Consider the following 9,845-nt stretch of genomic DNA (forward strand, 5'->3'; position numbering starts at 1 on the left):
ACAACGTACCATACGGTCTAAAACGACCCTAATCTCCAGTAGCAGACAGATAAAGACCAGATCAGATTTGTTTTTATTTTAACGATCGGCACAATCGAGATTTGTCATCTTCTTTTGTGCCTTTTTGCTCTACACTCTCCATGTGACGCGTCCATTTGTGTTACACATATCATCAAATGAACACCAGACTTTAAGAACGAACATTTGGGGAAATGGAAGTGTCTGCATCTGCTCCACCCCTCACGTAAAGCTGGCAGACTACTGTATACTGTATAAGAGCCCTGCCTGTCACGCTGACTATCACACAGGAGGAGGGTGTCAGAACGTATTGGGGAAGTCTGTTGGCTTGGAGCTACTGCAACTTTTACGCACGACTCTTGTCTCCATGCCGCTGTTTTCCACTTGAATATAAGGGATTGATTTCCCCGCCTGCCTTTGAGTAATGGCTTTCACTATGCTGAGACCCGTCTCCACGCACCCTTTCTCTTACCCCGCGGACCTAACCTTGATGTCGGACGACGAGGAAGGGAACCGCAGCGAGAGTGACGGCAGCACCGATCAGGGGTACGGGCGGGAGTCCGGTGGAGTTGTAGTCGGACAGCGGAACGTTGCCAACGCCAGAGAGAGACACCGGACCCAGAACGTCAACACAGCCTTCACGGCGCTGCGGACGCTCATCCCCACCGAGCCGGTGGACAGAAAACTCTCCAAAATCGAGACGCTGCGCCTGGCATCCAGCTATATTTCTCACCTGGCCAACGTGCTGGTGGTAGGAGACGGAAGAGAGGGCGAACAGCCGTGCCTGAGTGCTGTGTACAGAGAAGTGAAGGGGGGTGGGCAGGGCAAACAGCCCCGGACTATCTGCACATTCTGCCTCAGCAACCAGCGCAAAGGGGTAACACTCAGAAGATTCTCAGCTCACCAGCATACACGACACTACATTTATTATGTTCTATACTTTCTGCCTCGACCGATGCGCACACGTATAGCTTATATTATTAAAACCAGTCTCACTAAATCCGCGTTCTGTGGAATACAGCTTCTATTCGGGGTGAAAATCTATTTACAATTCCTGCACCATTCCTGCAGCAGGACATAAGGAAGGATGCAATTATGGGCGTTGCTAATTCCAAAAGGTTCCAATATTTATGACAAACATACACGATGGATACACACCGTGCTGGACTTTCTGATAAACAAACACTTCAGAAGACATGTGCACTTAGAACTTACGACGTGTCCGCTTTTATCGACAGATGAGGAAATACGAAAATGACAAATTCAGAAAAGAGCTTTGGTCAGATTGGTAAGCACAGCTTAAAAAATAGCTAGTAAAAAACCCCAGTATATTAATTGTTGAATATTGTTTTCAGGTAGTGTAGACCTGACAATGTGCTTTAATGAATTCTAATGAGTGATTTTTTTAAATTCTGTTATTTTGCAAATAATTTGAGAGATTAATTTAGAGACTTTAGTGTAAAGCATATAACGCATTTTTACACTGACAACCGTGTTTGTGAAAAATCTAATCATTTATAAGTGTCATATCACAACTGTGTAATTGCAACGATCCTGAGTGCAATGAGTTACTTTCCATGGGTGCGCAGAGATGATGACGGTACTGAAACTGAAGGTGATTATTCATCTTTGTTCACAGGTGAAGGACAGACGAGACTGTGTGAAAATGCATGGAAACAGTGTGAGACAGCTAAGTCGACGATGAAAGTGTCTAAACTGGAGCAGTGTGGGATTTTTTTTCTTCCTCCCAGCAGATATTCCTAGAGACTTGAAGCATCTCAGCACTACAGCAGTCCTCTTACTTTGTGAGGCTTTGTCTGGTTATTTAGTGAGACAGGAGGATTGCCAAGTGAACTACCTGTATGTCTCCAGCAGTTGCCAGAAATCCAGTACACAAATTGTTACTGTTTGGGGTATAGTGGATAAATAATCTGAAATTATAACATTGTGACATACAAAGTGAGCAGCACTAAGAAGGTTACTTACATACATACATTAGATGAACAGATCTTACATGTTAGGGGAACAGAAATCCATACTAACCCTAGATCCATGATGGGGTTACACTTATGTACAGCACTTTGGATCACTCACCTAAAGTATGATTACTAATAGTTGGAAGCTATGAACCAAAACAAAACAAAAAATGGAGAATACTTTAAATCTGTAACATCCTAGAACTCTGTGTCCAAGAGTACTTTGTTTTGTACTTTAAACATTTTCAGTACAAGTACAATTCACTTTGCATACTCAGCATTTACAGTGACTCATATCAAATTGCACTTACAATGAAACTGTTGAGCCTTACCACACTGATGATAATAACCAGTGCTTTAACTATTGAGTAGAAAAAGATGCTGCTGATTCAAAGAGTAGTCCATCCAAAGTAGTCTTAAGTTCCTGGAAATATCATAAAGAACATAATAAAAATGTCAAGTAATCCATGAAAATGTTAGTATAATTGCACAGTTTTTAAATATAATTTGGGATAATTTAAAGATATATCAGAATACATGATTACATGTCATCTGTTATACCACTATTACCTGTCAAGCTAATTGACTGATTGATTATTGCACGGAGCAATAAAACATATCATCAGTGTTTTTTACTGGTTCCAATTTACAAATATGGGTTTTATCATGCACAAATGTTACTGATGTCATTCCTATTTGTGATTAAAAACAAAAGAAAACAAACAAACAAACAAAAACAATGGTTTGGTCTGGTCTAATGAACATTCACAAACACTTTGGTGCTGGTCCTCAAGATGTTTGTGTGAAGCTTTTCTCTCAAATAGATCTATGCACCTGAATAGTTTCTGGAGTGTCAGAGAAGATATCTGAGAGGCAATGATTTTATCTACATGTTTTTATCTACTTTGAGATTAAATTTATTTTTACATAGGCATGGCTCTCTTGCATTTTTCTGCCAACATAGCAATAAGCATGTGATGAGATCATTAAAGGTCCCCTTTGCATGGCCTGTTAAAGGTTTTTTTTTTTATTGGTGATGCACAGAAACTGTTTTTGTGACACAATATTTGCCATATTTTGAAATAGGTTGGTCTATAACAAAGCTGAACAAAGCTTACAATTTGTTTCCTGGGTAGGTTCACTCAATGTAAGTAAATAAACTGAGTTTAAGCAATAAATAAATAAACAATGTCAACATTTCTCTACTTGTTACAGACCTGTAGTGGTAACGTCTTTATAGTTTTGTTCATTCAGGCCCCCAGCCAATACAATAGAGCCCAAAGCAGAAAAAGGCTAACTGGTTATCATGCAAGAATCCATGATCAACTCATTTCATCAGAAGTGGTTTAATTGCATGTCACATTTACATTGTTGTCCTTTGTTTCTCTTTGGCAACTTTTTTTTAATAAATAAAAATTGCATACAAACAGACCAGAAGAAGAAAAAAAAGCTTTTTAGATGCGCTCGTAGTGATAACCATGAAATTCCATTCAAGGCCCACCAAGGCAGTTCTTGATATTTCCATCAAGAAGTAATCACTTCTTGATGGAAATATCAAGAACTGCACAAGTTTATCCATGGACTAGAAGAAGAGACAAAGATTGAATTTTGGTGGTAGAGCTTCAAGTTTCTTCATAAACGTTTGTAGTCTCCTATGAGAAAAAAAGGCCTAATTTGTTTACATGACCTATGCTCCATTCACAGTTTTGCAAATTTGGAGGCAGGGTCTACACAAATAAAGAAATCTAAGGACTGATCTGTGCATAACTCCACTTTGGTAGTATATCATTTTAGTTGGGATTCACATGTGGTGTTTATCAGTCACGGCTAATATCACCTACCACCCTGTGTGCAGACAAACACAGCTGCTGCTGAATGTTAATGTTGTGGATTACATCAGAAGAGCAGCGCTCTGGCCACATGAAGAGGCTGATGGGAGTACACCTTTTTACAGGGTTGAAGGATAAATGCCTGCATATTGACTGGAAAAATCTGCATAGTATAACTGTGTAACCTCAGACAATGTCGTGAGAATAAAAGTGTCCACTGTGATGGATTATGGTACTCAATCTGCAAGTCTGCAAGCAGATTAGTTTGTATGTATGTTAAAAGATTAGATTGTTCTTTTTTTGTTTGGTAAATATTCTTACAGTTAGGTCCATAAATATTTAAACAGAGAGAACTTTTTTCTAATTGTTGTTCCCTACATCACCACAATGAATTTGAAATGAAAAAACTCAGATGGAGTTGAAATGCAGACCTGCAGCTTTTATTCAATGGGTTGAAAAAATTGCGTAAAAATGTGAGGAACCAAAGCAATCTGGAAACAATCCCTTAATTTCAGATGCTCAAAAGCAACAGGACAGATTGAATAACTGAAAATAAAATGTTCATTTCTAACACTTGTATGAAAACCCTTTGCTGGCAATGACAGCCTGAAGTCTTGAACTCATGTATGAACTCAGATGTTGGGCTTCCTCCTTTTTAATGCTTTAAGGCTGTTACTGCAGCGGCTTTCAGTTGCTGTCTGTTTGTGAGCCTTTGTGTCTGAAGTTTAGTCTTCAGCAAGTGAAATGCTCTGTTGGGCTAAGATCAGGTGACTTGGCCATTCAAGAATATTCCACTTCTTTGCTTTAATAAACTCCTGGGTTGATTTGGCTGTTTGTTTGGGTCATTGTCCATCTATATTATGAAACACCGTCATATGACACTGTCTTAGCAAATTCTTGAGGCTTATGAGTGGCTTGCAGTGAACTCTCTGTATTTACGTTTATGCAGTCTTTTCTTTACAGTACACTTGAATGTCGATACGCCTAACCCTCCTGGAGACTGTTGCTCACTTGGTTGGCTGTACGGGTTTCTCATCACCGTGGAAACTGTTCTGTGATCATCTACCACTGTTCACCAGTGCTTTCTTTCTTTCTCAGGATGTACCAAACTGCAGATTTTGCCACTCCTAATATTGTACCAATTTCTCAGATGTTTTTTTTTGCTGTTTTCACAACTTAAGGATGACTTGTTTCACCTGCATGGTGAGCTCCTTTGACCGCATGTTGTCTGTTCACAGCAAAACCTTCCAAATGCAAGCACCACAACTCAAACCAACTCCAAGCCTTTTAAATGCTTACCTGATAATGACATAACAAAGAAATTGCCCACACCTGTCCATGAAATAACTGTTTTGAGTCAAGCGTCCAATTACTTTTGCTCCCCTTAAAAAGAGGGAGCAAAACCCCTGGATGAAGGGTTTAGGAGCTGAAACTCCTAAACCCTTCATCCAGTTTGAATGTGGATACACATTATGTCCATTATATAACTATAACTGGAATATGTTTCAGTAAACAGGTACAAAAGCTAAACTTGTGTCAGTGTCCAGATATATATGGACCTAACTGTACTTGTGTTCTTGCTTAGAGCTACAGTAGAAGTTTAATAAACACAACAGTCTGTAAACGAAGCATCTGACAGTGAAAAGGAAACAAATAGTCTGGCTCATTCCAAAAGTAATTTAAAGTCACCTCACTGTTAGATCCTTGTTGTTTTGTACAAAATCAGTATGTAAAAACAACAGTTTTGCTTTTGCAGTAGTTATATGATGAATCCTTCTAGGCTTTTGTGCCAAGCTAATATATCTTGTACAATTCGTACATCTTGATCGCCGCGGCTGTTCTATAATGATTGTGTTATATCAGTGCAGCCACAAAGAGTTCCTGTTTAATACGAGTCAGACTCGGGAACATTTTTAGAGCTTTTTAAAATGTCAGCTAGAATAACAATTAAGATTAGCTTAATAATAACCAAAAATGAAGATTGTAAGAATTTTTTAGGGTCTGAAACACATTTGTTGTGGTTTTTGTGTTGTTTGTTCTAGGTTCTAATTAAACAATAGTAAGATCTATACAAATCTATGTAGGCTTGTTTATTCCCATGATACTAAGGCCGAAACACTTTCAGCATAGAAAGACTGTGCTATACCAGAAATACCATTTACAGTATTTGGTTTGTTGCTAACTTATAGACTTGCAGTGTAGTGGATTTGGGATATTTGGAGAGTCTAAATTGCAATGCCATTTGCTTCTAATTACAAATCAAGGCTATATTTTTCAAATATAGCCTAAACTAAACGCTTTTTCACATTTTTAAGTTTTGAAAAATGAATTCCTAACAGTGCTGTGGTTTGTTTTGCTCCAACATTCCCTGAGTTCTTTATTTTGCGCTAAATAATCTAAAAACAATGTCTGTATGAGTAAACTGCAATTTGTCTCACAGTTGCATCTTGTGCAAGAATGCTAAATGTTGCCAGCAGATTGTTACTGTAGACAATCTTAACAATCCTAATCTGTGAAAACAGGAGATTTGTCTATAATCTGAATTTTTAACTAGTTTTCAAGTGGTTTTGTCTGGTTTATATTTCTGACCACATGCCCTTGGTCCCCTTATGACACCACATGTAGCATTCTTGCATGTAGACAGCATTTTTTTAAGTTTTCATTCCCACATATAGTAATGCATATAGTAGAACTCAAAGTTAATCTTGATTTATTATATGACTAAACTGAATCCTCTAAGTCTCGAAGTGATGTTTGGAGGTACACCCCTCTGAAAGAAAGTTATTGCAGTCCTTGGGGGCAGCACAAATAACTGCACACTTGCATAAAGCATCCCAACCCTCCATTTCTCTCCACCAGTCAGTGCTAAAACCTAATTAGAAGCTGCTGTGTGAGCTTATCTGATAACTGTAGAGCTCTGTGGAGCTCGATAAATGGCTCCCAGCGGCCTTTGTTCCCCCTGACAGGAAGATGTCATAGAAGCACAGGAAGGGGAAAAAAAGCTCCAGTGCTCGACCTTACTGACACCCTCCCTGTGGGGCCCGAGGCCCTGGGTCACTGCCAGTTTTGACATCAGTCGGGGCCCAGATGGCCTGTTACACTCATCTGATGCTTATTTTAATTCCTGGATGGGAATGTCTCCAAAAAGACAGTGAAAATCAGTCAACAACTGTACAGTGAACTTACTGTAAACTGTCAGCTAGCATGATATTTATGGCACACACAATCAGTACTATATAACCAGTTACTTAATTGGTTTTGATAGCTGTGACAAATTTACTGACCCAAAACAAGCAACAATAACAGACTTGAATAGTTATGGTCACAGTTAAACAGAAAGGGAAACATTCACGTATATTTCTAAATGTATTTCTACACCTTACTAATAAATCAAGGAGTAAGGAAAGTGCTTACAAGTGCCCTGAAACAAGAAGCCAACTGACATGTCATATGTACCATCAGATGCAGGTCCTCTGTCACATCATTAGTTCTTAAAAATATGTGAACATATGCATGTCATCTTCCCCAGTATCCTATACCTGATGTCTATTTCACATCTATGACGGATAAATGCACCACAATGAAACTCAGAAACAGAACACAGAGCACAGATGAAGAAACAAGCAGAAACAACAACAGGAAGTCTGGTGATTTATGTTGGAATCACACCCCCACTTGGATCAAGGTTACCAGAGTCCAAACATCAGAACACAGAGCAGTGATGAAAATCCACATGTGACCAGAAACTCCCAGTGGCCACAACCAAGAGTGAAGACCAAACTGTAGTGAACACTGCTGAGTCACAAACATGCAGGTAGGTGACAACTAGTGATTTAGAGTCTAGACAGCACGTCCCAGGCAGCATGGTCAGCCCGGAAGAGGACCCATTAGCACCACAAGAGTCCAGGGACAGTGAACAGATCCAGAAAGCACACCAGCAGGAACAACCAGGGAACCAGGCACACCCCTGAAGCACAGAATGGCACCCACCCAAGCCCCATATTGTATTTACTTGGGTTGTCTTTGTCTAATATTAAAATGAGTTTGATGAAAACATTTCAGTCAGAGATATGTCACAGAATTAGGATTTTTCATTACTAAAACAAAAGCTGTAGAATTGTGACTGCGACCAACAGTAGTGTAAGCCTGCACACAAGAGCCTGTGCATTAGTCAGTTGATAACTTTTAGATACAGGACACATGATGGAAAGTATGAAGCAACCACCTCTGACTCGTGTGGTTTCTCATTAAAGTTAGTGATATCCCTGTACATGACTGTATAAAATTCCATCTGAACATAAATTATTCTGTCAGTCATCAGCAGCACTTTCCCCATCTTCAGCTCCATCTGGTAAGCATTAGTGGGAGATACCATGGGGCATATAGGAAGGGCTAAGATTGCGATACTGTTTCCCTCCACCACATTTAGCCCTAAACAGACCCTTATGGTGCTGTAGCTCAACTGTTTGACATTAGAGATACCTTCCGCCCCCTCACTAACCCTGAAGTTGGTTCCCTACCAGCCAGTCTGTCAGAGAAGATAACGACTGGACACGGACTGTGGGCCCTTTCAAGGGACAGCGGTCTTGGATTGGCTGCCTCCGATTTTGATGATTGTTTTCCATGGATGGGTGGAGTGGGAGAACAGGGAGCAACCTAATCCTTTGCAGCAGCCAAATAACAAGTGAATAGGCCAGACATAGCAATATACAGTGGGGCAAAAAAGTATTTAGTCAGCCACCGATTGTGCAAGTTCCCCCACTTAAAATGATGACAGAGGTCAGTAATTTGCACCAGAGGTACACTTCAACTGTGAGAGACAGAATGTGAAAAAAAATCCATGAATTCACATGGTAGGATTTGTAAAGAATTTATTCGTAAATCAGGGTGGAAAATAAGTATTTGGTCACCTCAAACAAGGAAAATCTCTGGCTCTCACAGACCTGTAACGTCTTCTGTAAGAAGCTTTTCTGTCCCCCACTCATTACCTGTATGAATGGCACCTGTTTGAACTCATCATCTGTATAAAAGACACCTGTCCACAGCCTCAAACAGTCAGACTCCAAACTCCGCCATGGCCAAGACCAAAGAGCTTTCGAAGGACACCAGGAAAAGTATTGTAGACCTGCACCAGACTGGGAAGAGTGAATCTACAATAGCTTGGTGTGAAAAAATCAACTGTGGGAGCAATCATCAGAAAATGGAAGACATACAAGACCACTGATAATCTCCCTCGATCTGGGGCTCCATGCAAGATCTCATCCCGTGGGGTCAAAATGATCATGAGAACGGTGAGCAAAGATCCCAGAACCACACGGGGGGACCTGGTGAATGACCTGCAGAGAGCTGGGACCAAAGTAACAAAGGTCACCATCAGTAACACACTACAACGGCAGGGAATCAAATCCCGCAGTGCCAGACGTGTTCCGCTGCTGAAGCCAGTGCATGTCCAGGCCCGTCTGAAGTTTGCCAGAGAGCACATGGATGATACAGCAGAGGATTGGGAGAATGTCATGTGGTCAGATGAAACCAAAGTAGAACTTTTTGGTATAAACTCAACTCGTCGTGTTTGGAGGAAGAAGAATACTGAGTTGCATCCCAAGAACACCATACCTACTGTGAAGCATGGGGGTGGAAACATCATGCTATGGGGCTGTTTTTCTGCCAAGGGGACAGGACGACTGATCCGTGTTAAGGACAGAATGAATGGGGCCATGTATCGTGAGATTTTGAGCCAAAACCTCCTTCCATCAGTGAGAACTTTGAAGATGAAACGAGGCTGGGTCTTCCAACATGACAATGATCCAAAACACACCGCCCGGGCAACAAAGGAGTGGCTCCGTAAGAAGCATTTGAAAGTCCTGGAGTGGCCTAGCCAGTCTCCAGACCTCAACCCCATAGAAAATCTGTGGCGGGAGTTGAAAGTCCGTGTTTCTCGGCGACAGCCCCAAAACATCACTGCTCTCGAGAAGATCTGCATGGAGGAATGGGCCAAAATACCAGCTGCTGTGTGTGCAAACCT

The 9,845-nt window shown here is 40.7% G+C and overlaps 1 protein-coding gene across 1 annotated transcript; it reads left to right on the forward strand.

Annotated features, from left to right (window-relative positions):
* The first annotated feature begins 204 nt into the window (after positions 1-204).
* Positions 205-2,928, forward strand: LOC113023049 (transcription factor 15). The gene is made up of 2 exons (XM_026169113.2): positions 205-895; positions 1,658-2,928. Exons 1-2 carry the CDS (start codon positions 443-445, stop codon positions 1,721-1,723), a joined length of 519 nt encoding a protein of 172 aa, XP_026024898.1. The 5' UTR covers positions 205-442; the 3' UTR covers positions 1,724-2,928.
* Positions 2,929-9,845: the final 6,917 nt, after the last annotated feature.

The sequence above is a fragment of the Astatotilapia calliptera genome, chromosome 5, assembly GCF_964374335.1.
Source record: "Astatotilapia calliptera chromosome 5, fAstCal68.1, whole genome shotgun sequence".
Classification (NCBI taxonomy): Eukaryota; Metazoa; Chordata; class Actinopteri; order Cichliformes; family Cichlidae; genus Astatotilapia; species Astatotilapia calliptera.

What these genes read in the sequence shown, in the direction of transcription:
- LOC113023049 (XM_026169113.2), top strand. Translation starts at nt 443, where the DNA reads ATGGCTTTCACTATGCTGAGACCCGTCTCCACGCACCCTTTCTCTTAC. An exon ending in TCAGCAACCAGCGCAAAGGG is followed by an intron (nt 896 to 1,657) that starts GTAACACTCAGA and finishes CTTTGTTCACAG; the next exon opens with GTGAAGGACAGACGAGACTG.